Below are 20325 nucleotides of genomic sequence, written 5' to 3'. Positions count from 1 at the left end.
GAACCTTTTTACAGTCCCTCTTAAAACGTCTCACAGCCTGCACATTATCTAGATCCTATTTTGGATAGGAACACAAGGTGTTTTGCTTTTGTTTTGTTTTGTTTTAGTGTCCTTGTTCACAAATTGGTGATAAGAGACTGGAAAGAAAGAATTAACAGCAGCCAGCAGGAATAGCCTGGCCTAATAAATGTGATGTCACAAGGACCAAGGCTCCTTATTTCTTCCAGCAAAGCTGCTTCAAGGTATTTGAGAACGGTCAGCCGAATGGGGAGATGATTGCTGAATTAGCAAATGCTACACAGAGTGGGCTTTGTCGGAGAGGCAGAGTTAATCTGGCTGAATGAGACCCAAATAGAAATTGCCCTGAGGAATTCCTTCCACCCTGGCTTTCAAAATTCATGAGCTACGAGTCCATCACACGCTGGCTAGATTAACTGATTGATTTAAGCCCCTCCTGACGTCACTCTGTGCTCTGGACATTGTGACCAGTGACATCCCACCCTTCCGGCTTTGTGAGACTATGGAAAATGTCACGCTCCTATCATTCTGTGTGTGACCTTTGCAGGCATCAAACAATTGAAACCCCTTCCCATCCCCCAGCCCTCATTTTCTTAGCAAGGAAATAAATTGATTAAAGGCCAAGCCTGGTCCCTGCCGGCAGGCTGAGAGCTGCAGATGACACCAGGCCCCAAGGGCTTTTGCTACTGTAGGGATAATGACAGGCAGCAGCCTGCAGGGACGAGGCTCCAGGGGGGAAAAGCAGGAATGTTCTCTGAAACTTTAGAAACTCCTCCTTAGGAGTGGAAGGAGGACGACGGTTGTGATGTATACCTGTATTCCAGGGAGAATTTGGTCAGCTCTTTGTTGTCATGCAGCCATTTGAACTCCAGGGGCCAGCTGCCTTCTGCCATACAAGTCAGGACCAAGCGGTTCCCTTCCAAATGGACCTGGCTGCGCACCGGCTCTGTCTTGAAGTATGGGGAGACATCATCTGCAAAAGAAAGGAAAAAAGGAGGGTTAGGTCTTGGCATTCGTTCCCATGCCTAAAGAACAAACCACACTGGGCCAGACAAATGGTGTTTCTGCTTAGTAAAAGTGTGTTGCTTATATACTGTCCCATAGTGCTTAAAGCACTCTCTGGGTGGTTTACAGTTTAATTATGCAGGCTATACATTGCATGCATACACCAGACAAATTTACTGACTTTGGAAGGATGGGTGGTTGAGCCAACTTCGAGCCGGTTACCTAAGCCCAGAATTGAACTCAGGTTGTGAGCAGAGTCTTCATTGCAATACTGCAGTTTAACCATTGTGTCACTACATGAGTGGTTCCCAGCTTTGGCTATCACAGGTGTTCTTAGATTGCAACTCTTAGAAAGCCATCACTGTTAGCTGTGCTGACTAGTGTTTCTGGGAGCAGCAGTCAAGGAACACCTGGTTTAGACAAGGTTGGGAACCACTGCTCAACATGACGTGATGAAGGTGGGATGTTATGGAGTACTGTATGAATGAAAAGCTATAGGGCAATTCTGGAACAATATACCACCTGTTGCTTCCAAACTGCAATCTCCTCTTGTCTTCTGGCAGTCAAAAGTTAGAGGAGTCCCTGACTTTGTGATTAGGGGGTCTCTGATTTATCCTATCTAAAGGGAATACATTAGTGCAGTGGTGTCGAACTGTGGCCCTCCAGATGTTCTTGGACTTCAACTCCCAGAAGCCTTCACCACCACCTCTGCTGGCCAGGATTTCTGGGAGTTGAAGGCCAAGAACATCTGGAGGGCCACAGTTCGACACCACTGCATTAGTGAATAAGGTGGCTACAACAGCAAGATTATTGAAAATTAGACTGAGGCATAGATTCCCCAGCAGGAATCCACTATTCAGCACCATTTTAATTGGGTCATACGTCTGTTATTAAACCCCAAGAATTGTATGCTCAATAAAAGGTTTTAAGGGAAGATGTGGCGAATAAGAGCATACTATGCAACAGAAACGCCTGTTTGTGTAGATATAGTCATGGGGCCCTGCTAGATGTCACCTAAGGGATCTTAAAATAGGATCTCCCGCAGCTTTTAAAAATACTAAGAGTAGAGGGGTGGAGGAGGGGAACTTGGGATAGTATGATTCTTTCTGAAAATCTCACTCCCCATTACAAAAGGAATAAAACTAATACATCGAGTTGTTATAATAGAAATATCATAGAATCATAGAAGAAAAGAGTAGGACGGCCATCAAGTCCAACCCTTTGCTCAACAAGGAATCCAAACCAAAGTCTGGGGTTGTTATGAAAGGTGAGCGTAACATAAAAAGGCAAAACCTGTTAATAAAAATCACCAAAGCCACAATGGGTAATACTTTCACTGGGGCATAACAAAATGCTAATAAAATATTCCTTCCTCACAACTCTCCAATAGGGAGAATGTTACATGTAGTAGGAGTGTGGACAAAAAAGGTCAAATCACAGGCCGTAATATCCACATTTAGAGAAAGTATTGGCTTGGTGTTGCACTTATGACTCAGTAAGGAAACAGCAATAGCTGAACCCCACTTTAAAGAAGGCTCCAGCTGATTATTCAGATTTGGCCACAAGCTTAAGCAAAATACACAGGTTTTAGAGTCAAACTGAGCAGTGATAACTAAACTGGCAAAGTTTGCAAGCATGATTGTCCCAGATTACTTAATGATGGCAAATAAAAGGATCTAACCCAGTTAAGGGCTGTTTGTCCAGCCAACATTATCAGAGAAAAAAAAGAGTGATGTCTGGTTTCCATGGCAAAGTGCAAGGTCATTCAGATTCTGTTTCAAAAAGAAAACAAAGCCTTTGTTTCCAAATAAAGAGCCATTCTATATGTGATACGTATTGTATGCATAATGCATTTAGAGAAGAACAGACAGCCTGCTTATCAGGCAGCTCTACTGCTTTTATCCCATGAATTGGATTCCCTCTTCAGTTATCATCCAACGGAACTGTTGTTACTCCCATAGAAGTAGAGCTGATGTACCTTCCACAACAGAAGTGGGTTAAGCTCACACCGGTAGGTTCACACGTACCATCATTAAGCCTAATATAAAGCCTGTTCCAAATGCTGTTCATGAACTCAACATGGTTGGCTTGCAAAAAAGAAACCACCATCCTCACCTAGCAATGCTGGTAAACAGAACAAAAGATTAAAAATGATGTTGCTTTAAGAAAGGAATGCTATTGAACTGTGAGTAGGCAGAACCAGGAGATTCCTGTTAACGCTGGTTTTCCTTCCTGACTGGTGTGCCCTTCAAGCTCTCTGGGACACATGTCTTCACAACAACACTCCTGTTTGTTGGAGTGGAGGACAGAAAACACATCTTGATGAAGGTGGCCAGGTGGTCCACATTTACAAAGGACAGTCTTCCATATCAGGACCTGCCACATGGCAGTCTCTCCCTCTCTTTTTCTGTGTGTGAAGGTAACCTCTGTTTGAAGAGCTGTGCAAGCCTTATTTAAAAAGAACCATGAAGTGGGAGATTATGGGCCTTGAAGTTGACCATCCCTAGGGAACACGTGAGGGACAGCCTGATCAGGCACATAGGTCACCTGGTCACAGGTGAGATGCACTGTATTTGCATGCAATTCTTCATATCTGCATATAAATTAGCATATGCAATTTCATGCACATTGATCTACTCTTGCCTTTTGATGACGTATAAGTGGCCACTCCATCTTTGTATGAGGCAATGACTCACACGAAGGAAGTGTTAAATGACTAACTATGGGATGTTGCTACAGCTAGAAGAACAAATAGCAGAATTTCAAGAAAGTGGGGAGGATGTAATGAGACAGGCTGGACTCATGTGAACCCCTTCTCCATACATCCTTAAAGTATTCCTGATCATTACACATATCCCTAACTTGAATAAAACTAACTCTTTTTTTTCTTGTGTACTTTTGGAAAATGTCTGTTTCTTACAAGCTTTTAATTTTAGAGCCCAACAGCTGATAGCTAGATCAAGCCAACGCAACCTGCATCTGTGCCCCTAAAGTTTCAAGAACTAAAGCCACAAAACAAACCACAGCCTGTTTGTTATATCTTTATTTTTTTTCTGCCAGCAGAGGAGACAAAGCAAGCCAGTAACTTTGTCCCCAGCCTGCCATGAAAGTGTTGCTACTTCTCAATGAAGGAGACATACAAAGCTAATTTCTTTTTTTGTATATATTAATTCTTTCAAGCACATGCAGACTTAAAAGCAGTATTTAATGGTAATGAATAAGATGTAAAGCACCAACCATCTTCATCAGAGCACATCAGCAACCTTTCCTATGTGCCTGGATAACAAGAACAAAAAGAACTGGTACATCCACTGAAGCTGTCAAGCAAGGAGAGACATCCTGGGACTACCATCTCTCCTTGCTTGACAGTGCCTGGATAACAAAATGCATCCTTTACAAAGTCTAAAGGAAATGCTACCACAAGAAAACCAGAAAATAAAATGGGAAAGCAGCTAAGGAAGTGATTGGGGTTACAACTACTACTTTCTTCAAGTGAAGGAAAGGACATGTAACCTCTATGAAACATTGATTCGGCCTAAAAGGGCGGGACTAAGAAATAGCAGGTCTATGAGTAAGAGATTTGAATCAGAAGGAGCTAGATAGCCAAAGAAGCTGGAGCTGGGATTGCCACTTGGGCTGTTGAGGGCCTTGCCCACATGGTTTGTATTGGAAGGGTGAATCCACATAGTGAATTCACGAATTGTATACAACTGAATCCATCTTTTAGAGTTTTGAAGATTCCACACATGGAGCTGATTCTTCTAGATACTGGACACCCAACCCAGATGCTGGACACCCAACCCAATTCTATGAGCAGCTTTTGTATTGGTGCTCTTGCCTAGGACACGGGTATGCAAACGGTAGCATTTTGTTGTTATAATTTCTCATGTTGTCTGTTATATAACCATGAATAAGAAAAGACTCACTTTGTGAAGTTGTGTTTGCAAAGTTCTATCAGCAGATATCTGAGTATACAAATAGCCCCACAGAACCTAAAAGTGTTAGACATAACTGCTTTGAATACATAGCTCCATTCTGCTTAAAAGTTTTAAGACCTTAACCAAGGCCAGCTGTGCTCTCATTCCCTGGCAGTAGTCTTCCCTCTTAATCCTCTTATCAGTTCCTGTTATTCACCTCTGCCATAATTAGCTCACGCCCACACTTCACCAGTAATTGATCCAAACCATAACTTCCTCTCCTTAAATATTAGGTTGATCTACTTTCCCTTTCCACTGGCAAACACACTGTACCCTTCTTGGCTACTGCAGTTGCTAAGATGAACCAGAAAGTTCTCCTCTATTTTTGGCAGGCTTTTTAGGACCCAAGAAGAAGAAAACAAGCCAATGACTCCCTGATCTGTGGTTTGGGCAGTGCCTTAATGGGCTGGGTGCCCTCTGTTATTCTGTTTGGTTGGCATGACTCCACAAACCATATGGAGCTAAATACAGTAGTTAGCAACCAGCTGACTCCCCCTGATGGCTTTAGGAAGGAATTTAAAGCCAACCATTCCTGTAAATGTGAACAGATGTGAATTTTAAAAAAAACACTGAATAAAAGATGGACAACCAAGGAACTGAACAACAGTATTGGGCAAATGATTGTATTACACTATTGTTCTGCAGGAATACTTTTCAACAAGCAATGGCAGGAATGTGAAACATAAAGGCCCACGTAAGTACTACCAAGGAGTTTCTGCAAGGAGCAGAGTGTCTCGCTCTTGTGAATAAGTCCGCAAACCCGACAACATTTTTTCCACTTCCTGCTTTTTATGGCAAACTGAGATCCTGGAGGTAGGAGAGAGCAAACATTTCCCCATTCAGTTCACAGTACATTTTCCTCAACTGCCATCTAAAGTGCATTACTCTTCATCATAGACAAACATACAACTTACTATCTCTCTTCAGGCATTTCATATGCTGTACATCCACTGCACAAAGAAGGGGGTGCTGTGGCCTCACTAACTTTATCAGCATTTTCCCCACCTCCTCCATACAGAGGACAGCCATTCTAAACAGGGGAAGTTCTGCCATCTGTGGACCCTCTCCAAATGGGTTGGGTGCGTGGCCAAGAGTACATGGATGGGGAGCACCTCCTTATCGAGACTCATCACCCTTCATGTAGTAGGGCAATGAAATAGGGGCCAGTGCAAAAGTCCTTGCTTCTTCACAAAGTGAGTTGCATGTACATACACTGCATCTGAATAGGATGGTTGTCTGAAAAATAAAGATTTTTTCCCTTTCTTGTTCCAAAATGGATACAACCTACTCCATGAACCAAGTGAAATCCTGATTCAAGAAGAAAACAAAACCATGACTTCACACATGCTCACGGATTGTACAAATTCCTCCTTATGTTAGATATAGTTCCTATGAGAGAGGAGTCTGGGTATTATCATTGCATATACTTGCTAGGTAAAGGTATCTAACACAGAGACATATGCAAATTTGTACAGGGTTCTTGTTGCACACGTGTGCACACACAGACACTCCAGGGAACAGAGCCAACCTTTTGCAATCTGACACACCCGTACTCCGCCATACCTGGCATTCTGTGCCATATTGTAGACAATGACACACTTCTGACCCTTCTGCCATCCCTGAAACTACCTGAGCCGTTTAGTAACCATATCAACAAGAGCTTTAAAGCCCATCCAGGATTTTTCTAAGCTGCTTTTGCTTCCTTTATTCCCAGCTGGTTTCTTAGCATTTTAAAACCGTGCTGGGCTTTTTAGGTAGAGGGTGGAACAGGGTTGGAAGAGTTTGAAGAAGCAGGAAACAACAGAAAGCAGGGTCTGCCATTTTATTTGTTATATAAAACTGTACATTGAAGTGCGCAGCTTCAGTTTCTGTTTAACAAATAGAATTCTTTTTTTTTTACATCAAAAGCACATTCATATTTCCCAACAGCTTTCAAGTGTACTTTGAATCACATTACAGTATTTTTACTCATACCATTTAAAAAAAAATCCCAGCACCCGCCTCAGCTTTAATTCCCGGCATCAATTTGTTATAAAACAATAACATTCCAGGACCTGTGTGATTAAATTCTTCTTTTCACGAGGGACCAATTCAGAAAGTGGCTGGGGGCATGCGCACATCAACCAATGAACACCACACACATACATACACATACACACACACACACGCACACACACAAGCAGAAAGCACGATGTTAAAAGGGTTTAAGCTTTCCAAGCCCCCACACAGGGCAATTTGCTGTGAGGTACACATTTATATTTTATTGCTTCTCTTGTCCTCTGGGGCTTTTTGGAAGCTGAACAAACTAAAGAGTGTCAACTTCAAGGCAGTAAAATGTTTGAAGTGTGCACTTTACTCCAAAGGTATCACAATTTCATGCAAGGGTTAGAGATCTGACAGTCTTCGGAAAAGAAAATAAGAGTTGGAGCAATCTTCATTTACTGATGCGTTGCCACACTGCCACAGCATTTCAGAGCAGAGTTGGGTGAAGTTACTTTATGGACTAACAAAATTATAAGAATCCTTTACTAGAATCCACAATCAACAGTCTTCTTGATTGTAGGATTCTGGGAGTTGTAGTTTAAAAAAAGCCTTTTTAATATCCTCTGCTAAACAGAGGATACTGTATTAACTTCCTCTAACCTACCACAGGTTAAATTAAAGAACAGTTTGGCAGCAAGAGTGACGTTATGACTTGCCATTCACACACCACTCCCATCTTCCAACTTTCATGCTGTATCATCCTGAACACAAACTTCTCATGAAGCACCCACAAAGTTCCTGTATGACCTTCCATATTGTTCCAGTCTCTCTGTTCTCCCCCATATCTGACCCCCAATCACATGTCAAGATGTTTGTGCCTTTAGCGTTAGATTTGCAGTACACATAGAGATTGAGCATAAAAATCTTTTCCCTTAAAAAAATAATCAGCTATTGAATTTTTCAACATCAATAAATAAATGGTCGAAGACATAGCAAGGAGAGCAGAAAGCAAGCTGGCAGCTCTCATTAGAATACTCCTTTTCCAAAGTACTGCTAAATACAGTACTTGTTACAAATGTGACAAGATAATATAATACAAAACTTTGTGAGGCAATTTACGATTTTATTGAATAATCCATAATTGAAGATAAAAGAGCTTTTAAACTCACCCTGAAATGTGTTGCTTTTGACATAAACTACATAATATGCCAAAAGCAAAAAAATTGTTTTATTTTAAAACAATTTGAACACCAACAGTATCTGTACAGTCTCATACTTTCCCCAAATCTGTGCACATTAAAGTCCATTCAATTTTCTTCTAGTAAAGAAAAAGGGGCGAGTACAGTAATTTTATTTCACTGAGTAAGATTTATCCCCCTCTTCCTCTAGGTTTAGTATTGTAATGTTGCAGTTATCAGGTTATGGGGCTGTGCCAGGTGATGGGTCTTGAAAAAGCACTGGATTAAGGTAGAAAGGAATGTTTTAAGTTGAACAGTGCCTTTATATACACTTTTGGCACAGAGTACTTCTGGATAGTGGATACTATATTCATCGGCCTGTCTCATTTTAAATGCATAGCAAATCAGTAACATTTATCTGTTGAGATTTCAAGGTGTCAGATTTAAAAGGCTTAACCCACTTTGGGTCCACATTTAGCCTTAAAAGCAAGGTAGTTACTCTGGGACAGCTTAGTTTGTATCCTCAATCGGCAGTTATTTCTATTATTTCACATGCTGTTGCCCTGCAACCCATAACGAAATATCTAGTTTTTTCATCTGCAGCAACCTTTGTCTTATTGTTACTATATAGCACTATTTTTACCATAATAAAGTACTGTATTTTAACTTCAGAGACAATTGAGGTGTCAATTCGGAAGCCTCCTAATCCATTCTGATATGGTGTTTTTCTGATGCGTGCATCGTTTCTGGCACATGCTGTACAATGAACCCCACTGTTTTGGAGGACATACATTTCACATCCCATCAGATGGAGAAATATTTACCCCTGAATAATGATATATCCAAGTCCCCTTGTGGTCACTTTATTAAATGAGAGCAAACATTGAAAATACGTATATCATCACTATGTATGTATATGTGACAGATGTTAAAAGCACGCCTACAACATTTGTTTCATTTATTTATGGTGCTTGGGAGATCTTCCAGATCTGGAATTTCCATTCTGCTGTTAGAGATTTCTGTTCTGCTGTTTGTTATTGGGTAAGATAGGAAGAGGGATGAGGGATACCATGAAACTTACAACTGGAATGCAAGTGTTCAACATCTTCCTACTAGAAAAGCCCAGACTGATTTAGCTCCATTTGAGCTGGGTCTCACTCTAACAGGATCTTGTTTCCTGGCTGTATTACCAGTCCATTCTTTAAATCTCCAATAAAGTAAACAATTACAAAAAATGAGGGAAGGTGTAACACTACCAAAGGGACCCAGTTCCCCATAAAATGGGCCATGCAAGCAAGGCCTCTTTTTACTCAGAGATAATGTGCAGGCTATCACTTGCTGTCAGTGATCACAGAGCTGGTAATTAATAATAATTAAAATAATTATAAGCTGTCAAGTTGATTCTAATTTATGGTAACCCTTTCCAGTTTTCTAGGTAGAGAATACTTTGAAGTGGCTTACCATGCCCTTCTCCTGGTATAGTGCAGCTTGCCCAAGGCTACACAGGCTGGTTCTTTTTCTGGCAGGCACAACGGGGAATCAAACTCTTGATCTCTGGTTCCACAGCCAAGTCATTTGTTGTGTCCTGTGATTCCCTAGTGATTCCCTGTGCTTCACAAGGATGATTATTTCTTCTGCCTGGATTGGAATTCAAATTTTATACTTTAAAACAAACCTTTGTTATTATTACTTATTGCTTCTCACCTGTCAAGTTGTCATTATTGTTATTTATGTTCCAAATTCCAACTACCTAGTTGTGTTTCACAGCATTAAAGCTTTATATTGTCCTTACATGTTGTTGTTTAGTCATGTCCGACTCTTCGTGACCCCATGGACCAGAGCACGCCAGGCCCTCCTATCTTCCACTGCCTCCCGGAGTTGTGTCAAATTCATGTTGGCTGCTTCGCAGACACTATCCAGTCATCTCATTCTCTGTCGTCCCCTTCTCCTCTTGCCGTCACATTTTGCTAACATCAAGGTCTTTTCCAAGGAGTCTACTCTTCTCATGAGATGGCCAAAGTACTGGAGCCTCAGCTTCAGGATCCGTCCTTCCAGTGAGCACCCAGGGTTGATTTCCTTTCGAATTGATAGGTTTGTTCTCCTTGCAGTCCAGGGGACTCTCAAGAGCCTCCTCCAGCACCACAATTCAAAGGCATCAATTCTTCGGCGGTCTGCTTTCTTTATGGTCCAGCTCTCACATCCATACATCACTACAGGAAAAGCCATAGCTTTGACTATGCGGACTTTTGTTGGCAAGGTGATGTCTCTGCTTTTTAAGATGCTCTCAAGGTTTGTCATCGCTTTCCTCCCAAGAAGCAGGCATCTTTTAATTTTGTGGCTGCTGTCTCCATCTGCAGTGATCATGGAGCCCAAGAAAATAAAATCTGTCACTGCCTCCATATCTTCCCCTTCTATTTGCCAGGAGGTGATGGCAGCAGTGGCCATGATCTTAGTTTTTTTGATGTTGAGTTTCAGGCTGTTTTTTGCACTCTCCTCTTTCACCCTCATTACAAGGTTCTTTAATTCCTCCTCACTTTCTGCCATCAGAGTGGTATCATCTGCATATCGGAGGTTGTTGATATTTCTTCCGGCAATCTTAATTCCGGTTTGGGATTCCTCCAGTCCAGCCTTCAGCATGATGTATTCTGCATATAAGTTAAATAAGCAGGGGGACAATATACAGCCTTGTCGTACTCCTTTCCCAATTTTGAACCAATCAGTTGTTCCATATCCAGTTCTAACTGTTGCTTCCTGTCCCACATCTAGGTTTCTCAGGAGATAGATAAGGTGGTCAGGCACTCCCATTTCTTTAAGGACTTGCCATAGTCTGCTGTCACCCTCATTAAGAGGTTCTTTAATTCCTTCTCACTTTCTGCCATGCTTTTGCATAGTCAATGAAGCAGAAGTAGATATTTTCTGGAACTCTCTGGCTTTCTCCATAATCCAGCGCATGTTAGCAATTTGGTCTCTAGTTCCTCTCCCTCTTCGGAATCCAGCTTGTATTTCTGGGAGTTCTCGGTCCACATACTGCTGAAGCCTACCTTGTAGGATTTTGAGCATAACCTTGCTAGCGTGTGAAATGAGTGCAATTGTACGGCAGTTGGAGCATTCTTTGGCACTGCCTTTCTTTGGGATTGGGATGTAGACTGATCTTTTCCAATCCCCTGGCCACTGTTGAGTTTTCCAAATTTGCTGGCATATTGAATGTAGCACCTTAACAGCATCATCTCTTAAGTGTGTAACTGACCTTACATGTCAGCCCCCCCCCCCCAAAATACAAGGAAATACTTTCTAGTTCCTTTAGTGGCCTGTTCCAACACTGCATCTTGGAAATAGTTATAAAAAAACACAAAACCAATGAATACTTCCTTGCCACTTAGCATAAAAACTGAAAAATTCATGTCAAATTTCCTCTAAGATGACCACATAGGAGTAACTTTTGAAACTAACTTTTGAAAATAAGTTACTTGCAATACTTAAGTCACAGTGACACCTAAAAATAAATTTGCAACTACTAGTTTCAGCTACATCCCTTATAACTAGGATATCTCTGTACTTCCTTTCTAAGATGAGACTTCATACGGCTTCCTCCTCTCCTTAAGAAAGTCCAGGAAGGATGTTGCTGTACAATTTAATTAGACATTTCCATTTTTGTTGTAGAAAAGGGAAAAAGAAAAGAAAAAGAAACATACTGGCATTTCAGATTTGAGGGGAATGTTTGAGAAGCCAAAAGAGTTTGAGAGTTTACACTTCAGTACTCAACTATAGCAAGCCTGTTGCATCCAAAGGGCAGCAAATGGATGGTCCAGGATTTTTGACCAGACGGGACCAAGAAGGCCTGATTTCTCCTATTCATACCAGGCCTGGCAAATCAAAAGGTTTCTTCTGCCCTATCAACCACAGGGACTGGCTTTGTCTAGCCAGGCTGGTGGCAAAGGATGCACTGTCCTAGTAAGCAGGTGAATCCCAGAGGGTCCCCTATTTAGCCCCTAGACTTCCTGGAGCAGAAGAGGATGAAAAATTCACATTCTTTCAAATTTGACACCACCTACTTGCCATGAACCCTTGTGTAACTGATTCTGAACTACAGGTGGCCGGGAATGACACAAAATACATTTAAGGAAGAGCAAATGTGTCAGAAGCGTTGCAAGCCACTGTGGTGTGAAACAGAAGCAATTAAATTGTTTTGTGCAGATTAACCTAACTGAACCTGTGAACAATACTGAAATTTGTTGATGTTCTCCAACTTAATGTACTCAAAAGCTCTTGCAGACATTCTAATTAACTTCACTGCCTATGGAGCTGCCTTGATAGAAATAAATCTAGTGCAAATGGCTGATGAGGAAAGCTTTCTGCCTAGGCTTGTAGAGAACTAAAGAATGACTGGAAGAGGCTACAAGGCAAGAACTGATGAGAAAAAGGGCAATAGATTCTTTTGTACACGAGATGTGGGGAGGGAAGCTGTGCAGGCTTTGTAGTAGTACAGATATACAGTACATTTTTTTCCTTACACTTTCTAGGTTGATTGTAGCAGAAGATCCACAAATGCATCAAGAAAAATAATTGAAACCCGCCCCACTCCGTATTCTTTGCAGTCACTAGTGCAGCAACAGAAGCTTTTGATCTCTGCCACATTCTGTCCAACTGCAGTCCCTTGTGGGTTTAAAATTCACCCTCTAAATATAACTTTTATCAGCTTCCAAATCTCCCACTGAATGGTCTCTCTGACAGCAGCTGAACTACATTCCTTTCTCTGCCCCCATCCCACTCCTTTTGCTTTCTTTCCCTATTTTTAATAGCAATATTTCTCTTTAACACTCTTTTTGCTATATAAACATTGGTCTCTTTAGGAAGAGTCAAAGAACTGTGAGGGAGGGAGGGAGGGAGGGAGGGAGGGAGGGAGGAAGGAAGGAAGGAAGGAAGGAAGGAAGGAAGGAAGGAAGGAAGGAAGGAAGGAGAGGTGCCAGTCAGTAGAACTGCTTCCTTCCTGTGACACCTGCTGATGTATTCCTGGAACTGGAGAGTGCCCAACCTGTTGCTTACCACAAAAAGGAAGGGCTGTAAGAACCTGGCATAGCTGTGCAGGCCTGAGAGGGAGGCTGGAATCCTGGACCCGCCAAACCTAAGGGAAGGGAAGAGTTTAGAATGAAGTCTTATGGGGCTAAATGGTTTCATAACACCTCACTCCAAGGTCTGACACAAGTAGGGTTGCCAGATACATGTGTACGAAAAGGAGGACAAAAGCCGGACATTTTGAAGTTTTTTAGTCTTGCCTGCCGGATGGACATGATCCTGAAAAGTAGGACATGTCCTCCTTTTGCTGGATGCCTGGCAACCCTAGACACAAGGGCCCATAGGCGGAAGATCCAGCAAGTGCAATCCATCTAACCTCCTTAGAGGGTAGATTCTTCCCAATCACCAGCTTCTCCAGGTTGCCTTTTTGACATATTTTGCACCTTCCCTGGGGGTGGGTGTCTTTTGGATCTGGCAGAGAGTGATGCAACTTTATTACTCATTATGTTTTAGCTGCAGGGATGTATTATTTATATTATTTTTATTTTACCAATATGTTTATGTAAAACTGTTCTGCTTGTTCATCACAGCTGGTAAGTATGAAGATAAGTGGGGAGTGAGGCAAAGCCAAAATTGGCTAGGGGGGATTTGATTAATAGTTGTGGGGATTGTTGTGGGCTTCTTCAGGGAAAATGACTCCCCAGTTCCTTTAGGCACCATGCCCTCAGAAAGGTGGCTATGGATTCTTCCCCTTCAGTGCACTATATTGTACATAGGAGCATAAGCAATAAAATGGCAGCCTTGCATTTCTCCTATATCCACTTTTCTGGCTCCTCTTGATGCAAGAATGACCATCATTCATTTTGTTCCATTGCTTGAAACAGCATGAAATGAACATTCTGTGAAAAGGCTCATTTCCCACTAGCTGTCACCTACTTGGCTTGACCAATGGATTTCCTGAGCCTTTCCTTCTCCTCTCTGCAGCGACACTTTTATGGCCACAAAGTTCGAGCATTCAAACAAAAGAAATGGGCTGCCATTTTTAAAAAAACCCAGGGGTATGTAGCTATGTTGAGGTACAACTGTCTTTTTCAAAATGGCCACTGTACAAGGAATGAAAAGAAAAGATATACTTCTCATGAGAGGGTACCTTTTTGAAGAAGATGGAACTACACTGGGACGGAGAGCGACATATGCTCAAACAATGCATGGTGACCAGAATAAAGTTCCCAATACACCTGCATGTCCTTGTTACTCTCCCTGATCTCCTGACTATGAGTTCAGAAAGGCTGTAAAGAGGTTGGGTGCTCTGTCTGAATTGCTTTGCAAAGAATTATTGCTCTGGAACAACTGTGGACCTTGATTAGACATGGGCTTATATGTTTCAACAAATGACACAAAACACAAAAGAGACTGCCTTTTTTTTTTGTATTTCATGTTCTTTCATCAACTGAAAGAAAAATCCCCAAACATGAATGATTCATGATTTTCAAAAGAAGGGTATATGAAATTTTCATGTTTCTCTCATGTTCCCCATCTAATGTAACCTCTCCTTCACCCTTTGTCTGTCAAATTGTTTGAGAAATTTTTCATCCAATAGCATTGTGGGAGCTGCTGTCAGCAGCCAATCAGAGCATTTCAGAAAGGGAGTGGGAATTTTGAATCTGTAAAAAGGTTCTGGATTGGTTAGAACCTTGCATGCAATGCTCTTTGCTTCAGTTGTTCCTTGTGGCTGAGATTACTGAGTATTGCTGAGCTCCTGATGCCATTTACTTTGAACTGTCCTGCTGCCACCAAGCAGCTTGTCTGTGCCAATGTGTCTCCTTGGGAATTATTATTATTTTATTTTATTGAAGTAGTTTTGCTACCTGGGTCTGGTCTCTGGTGCTGTCTTCCACACAAAAAGAAGGGAACAGAAGGCACCAAGGGATAGGGAGAAGAAAAATCTCCCCATATCATAGAAGTTTTGGATGGCAACAAAGGGATGATTGAATTTTTGCTTTTATTTGCTTACTTGCTATTTTTGGTCTCTGGAAAAGGGGGCTGTGTTTTCTTTTGTTATTTCTCCCCTTCTTTCTCTGTATAGCTGGGTGCTTTCTCTATTTGATTGTGGTTTTTTAAATTTTATTTGGTTAATTTACTGTGCATTTATTCTTCTAAAGGTGTACATACAGTATTTTGATATGCTCTTAGGGAACTATTTTGTTTGTTTCTGTGGTTATATGTGGTGGTGGACTTTTCGACTATGCCAGTGTGCCACTGGATTATGTGGGTGGCTATTGTTGGCTGTACTGTTGTTGTTTCTGGAATAAACAGATTCTCTGTTGCCTTGCTTTTGCTTCTTTTTAAAAGAGTAGTATTTAAGGGACCTTCAGGGGTATCAGAAAGCACAAAGCAGGAAACATGAAACAAATGAACTAGAAGAGGATTTCCATTTCATGTCAAACAAAAGGATCAATAACCCCCAAAAATATGAAAAAGAAAAGGCATTTCTCTCCAAAAGAATCTGCAATGAAACAAATATGGAAATGTTCACCACGAGCATCCCTAATCTTAATTAATTAGACTACGGGCAAACCTGTTAGAGTTGGCTTTGCTGCACTGTGTTCAACAACTTACTCCCAGCGCAGCAAGAGATTTCAGCCTTAATGAGGCTCCCTGTTAGTTGCACTGGTTTCCAGAATCCCCAGAGTGAACCTCCCCAGATGCCACCACTACATCTTATATTTGCCCTATATTAGCTCTGCTCCCCTGTGCTGTGACAGCAGCTACTTCTCTCCCAAATAGACAAAGAAGCAGCCATGACTTTGCCCAAGGTTTTCTCCTCCTCCTGTGTTTTAGGCCACCCTCCTCTGGCTGAATGGAGGTAAGGTCATCTGCAGACATTCAAGAGATAATAGTACCATCACAGCATGTAGGGAGCGAAGCCAGGGCAAGACACAGCAGGGGTGTGCGTGGCAACACTCCTGGTACTTGCTTCTCCCTGCAGGAGAGGGGAAAGCTGGGAGCAATCGCCAGAAGGAGTGACAACGCTGACTCAAGCGGTAGGAATATTGACTTCATATATTCCCATATTGAGGAAGACTTTTCTCAAAGAGATTTTGCAAAAACACTAGGCGCTACCCTGGTCAATCGCAGTGTTGAGTTTGGGAAAGTTACTTTTTTAAGATTACAACTCCCAGAAACTCCCAGCCATTTTGGGTCTTTAAAAAGTAACTTTTCTATATAAATGTATGACTAAGTGCTCCAGCCTTTTCTCCATTTGACAAATAAAGTTCTGCCTCATTGTTTTTCTGTACACAAGTCTTTACACTAGACCTTTCTCTTACACAAGTCTTTACACTAGACCTTTCTCTTCAGGAAAGCTTTCCCTTAGTGATGGGTTGCCTGAGTGGGTTTTTAAAAAAATCATTATTTTACCTTACTGCTTTCAATGTGTTTTGGTGCTGCTTTTATTTATTGTTTTTTAGTATGGTATTCATTTGATCCTTTTTAGTATTTGTATACTCAATGTTGTTAGCTTTAAATACTGTATTTTAATGATGTAAGCTTCCTTGGGTCCTTTTTAAGGAAAAAGATGGGGTTAAAATTATTTTGAATAAATAAATAAATTCATTGAAAAGGTAACCACTTCATAACCCTGGCTCTTTCCCTCACATACAATCTATATTATATTTTTATTCCATGAAAACAATGATGTAGCAATGCACTATGAGAGGGTAAAAATAATCCACATAGGCATGAAACCATAACATTTCACAATAAAATCAGAATACAACTTCCAAAAGATAATAAAAAGAGCCAACAAAATCACTCTTTGCCTTAACACAGACTGGTAAAAACCAAGTCTATATTAAAGGTCTTGCTTCACTTCTGACACATCAGGGATCAAACCAGCCCCTAAAGGGGAGGGAGGGAGAGAGAGAGAGTTCCATCAAGATTGCCTCCTTGTATGTCCTTGATGTCTCCAGGAGACCATTTCTGGCTGATCTGAAGGACTGTGGCAGGACATGCAGCAGGAGGAAGCCTTCGAGATATATATGGAAGGCTGTAATTTTGTGACAGGCCAAGGTGCCTATCACTGTCATTAGCTGGGAAGTGACAGTGGGCTTGGAAAAAATGCCAGCAAAATAGAAATTACATCACTTCCAGGCTCTTGCTGTTGACAAGTGGCATGGGATACCAAACAGATAGATGAGGACAAGTATAGGTAAGGACAGGAATCTAAGCAAAACCATGGTGGATGCCAAATGTGTTTTCTTTAAAGGAGGAGCACAAAAAGAAGAGGGGAGCCCACACAGTGAAACACAAGTGAAAGCTTTCTCACCCGAGCATAGCCTGGTTATCTGTATCATCTTGACAAGTGTTAAAATACACTTCCTTCCAAACTAAGTATGTGATAACAGGTGTGGTGGAATGGTCTTTCTGAACTGACTTCTTCTTTGAAGACTTCTGGAACCATCCCAAGAACACAGTTTAACCAAATGAAACATCACACTACTGAAGCAGAAGTAGGGATACATTCAAAATCTCCCAAAATTGTTGGTTGTGGAGAGCATAATATACATGTGTGTATGTGTGTGCACGCATGCATGTGTGCATGCATACATGTACTATCTCATACTTCTGACACAATAACTATACACGATCTATTCGAAGTGCCCGGAGACATCTCCAGCTGAGAGCACTCCCTCCAGTGAGTAACTGTCCCGTCTCTGCTGTCGGTGCGCAGAAAAGAGCAGTCCAACTTCCTTTGGTCTTAAATCCAGCTTCAAGACTGGCTGAAATTCCTACCCCTGCTGAACTCTGTAACCAAGAAGAGTCTCCTTCTTCCTCTAGGAGTAAAGGTATTTTACTATGTTACTTTACTACTCTAGCTCTGGAAATCTAAGAGTAACCTTTCTAAACTCTGGTGAAGAGCAGATTAAAAACATGTCAAACAAACCAACAGCTTCACTGCTGCATTTCCCCACCACTCAAATGTCCATATTTATTGCCTGGGGAAATCTGTTCCTTCCCTGAGGGAGGAGGACATGGTTTGCTATTGTCATTGCTGTATGGAATAATTGTTGGAATGTCCCTCTTGGGTGTTGCTTGTGGTGCAATTAGTGAGGAACACAACAGTTCTTATTCCACAGATGACCATGTTACAAAATCACTAGGGGAGTTATTGTGCTGTGAATGCTGGGGCAGGATTCGCCCCCCCCCCACACTTACTTTCAGCAGGTTTCTTACTTCCATCCCTTATCCAAATTATAAACCTTTCTTTTTTGGTCCTGATTTTCACATCAGATTAGTTTGTTTCTGACACATTCTCATTTTGTTTATGTTACTTGCCAACAGGAATTAAGGCTTTTTTTAAAAAAAAGAACAGAAATGTTTTAGAACCTATTTTACATCACACTGTAGTGTTTCCCCCCCCCCCCTCTCCTTTAACATATTTTATTCATTACTATTGTAGCTGGGCTATGCTTTATATTTTATTGATTCTTGTGAAAGGATGTGTGTCAAGGCTAATACAGACGAAGTAATTAGATCGAATTGGCTCCTTATATACGGGGCGATGCTCCTCCGTGGTCTCTGGGTAATTGCTCAGAGGGAAAAAATATACATATGGAGCAGCTGCCCAGGATCAACTGAACAGCATTAGGTAACAAATGGTTTCAGACACCACACAACCAGCAAACCTCTGCTCCATGTCGAGAGTGGGAATATTAAAACGAGGCTCATTTGTGATAGCTGAAAACAGACGGAAAGGTATTCTCTTGGCATAGCAAGTAATTCAGAGTACACAGGATACATGGAAAGTTGACGCCTTGACCATATTAAACTGGCCTGCTTCTTATTAATCACCTGCTTTACAAATTCATTTTCCTGCACTTGGTCCTCTCTCTCTCTCTCTCCCTCCCTCTCTCTCTCTCTCTCTCTCTCTCTCTCTCTCTCTCTCTCTCTCACACACACACACACACACACACACACACACACACACAACCACCTGAGGTAAAGGACAAGATGGTACATGATTGCTTTCCCATGTGGAGCAACTGGTGAAACTAACTTGCCTGCTGGCAATGGGCTAGTACCCTGCACCACACCTGGATTTCTGTTTTGTCCTCTTCTTTGCTTAACTCTCTTCTCCGTGTGCTTTTGAGTGTTCATGCTTAGAAAGCTGTTTGCTTGACTGAGTGGGATGCATCCATGTTATTCCTTCTGTTATGCCATGCGGCTTGAACAGATTATCAAAGCCAATTGAGAGGCCCATTACTGAAGAAAGCCATAGCTGCCAGCCCTGGGCACAACTGGCGGGTAATTGTGAGATCAGAGGGGAAAACTGGAATGTCTGTGTAGCTGGGGAAAGCCTCTTTAGCAGATTATTTGGAAAAGGAGGGGAGCCGCTCCGAAGATAAACAAGATGAAAATGGATTGGCTACAAATTAGTGGCAAAGTGGAAGAGAGGTGGAATAAAAATTGGAGGAGTGTGAAGAACAGTGCTGGGAGCAAACTGGAGGATGCTACACCACAAATTCTGTACAGAGACCAACATCTGTCAGCATGGGAGGGAGCAGAGCTTGCTGTTGGCTAAAGAAAACTTTTTTAACTACTACATTGGCTTAGCATGCACCTGGTTTTGAACTACCCTATCTATGTGTGTCTGTTTTAAAGCTTATCCTCATTTTTAGGTAATTTGAGACTTCTGAAATTTACATCTATTTAAATAAAGCAAATAATGCAAATATGCAATGAACATTAAGGCTGCAACTAATTTACATCTTTCTAGCATGCAGTTAGTGAGAATTTGCATAACATTTGGATGATGAAACAGCATATGCTAAACTTATTATAAAGTATTCTGATATACAACATATATGATGACTTGAAGATGAGAATTAGGAGCAAAAGGGGAGGAAATAACCTAGCTTGTACATACTACTTCTGTCAAGGAGGCTCGGTGGGGAACTGAACTACAGTATGGCTGGGAGTTCAATTCCCCACTAAGCCTCCTTGGCAGAGTTTGGACTTGATGATCCATAGGGTCCCTTTCAGCTGTGCAGTTCTAAGATGATGATGATTATTATTAAATATTTACGTTTCTGTTCACTTGAATTAATATTTTTACAAAGGTGTCATGGACCAAGAAGCACATAAACCAG

The 20325-nt window shown here is 41.5% G+C and overlaps 1 protein-coding gene across 3 annotated transcripts in view; it reads right to left on the bottom strand.

Moving 5' to 3' along the window:
• The window catches only part of SDK2 (sidekick cell adhesion molecule 2), a 374517-nt gene that overhangs the window by 154105 nt on the left and 200087 nt on the right, over nt 1-20325 (bottom strand). For all 3 annotated transcript variants that reach the window (XM_072990757.2, XM_072990758.2, XM_072990759.2), the window contains exon 2: nt 832-991. In XM_072990757.2, coding sequence (XP_072846858.2) covers nt 832-991 — 160 coding nt within the window. The remainder of the gene's footprint in view (nt 1-831; nt 992-20325) is intronic.

Source organism: Pogona vitticeps, chromosome 2 (genome assembly GCF_051106095.1).
Source record: "Pogona vitticeps strain Pit_001003342236 chromosome 2, PviZW2.1, whole genome shotgun sequence".
NCBI lineage: Eukaryota > Metazoa > Chordata > Lepidosauria > Squamata > Agamidae > Pogona > Pogona vitticeps.
The sequence above is the reverse complement of the archived record's forward strand: the minus strand, read 5'-3'. Positions and strand labels throughout refer to the sequence as shown.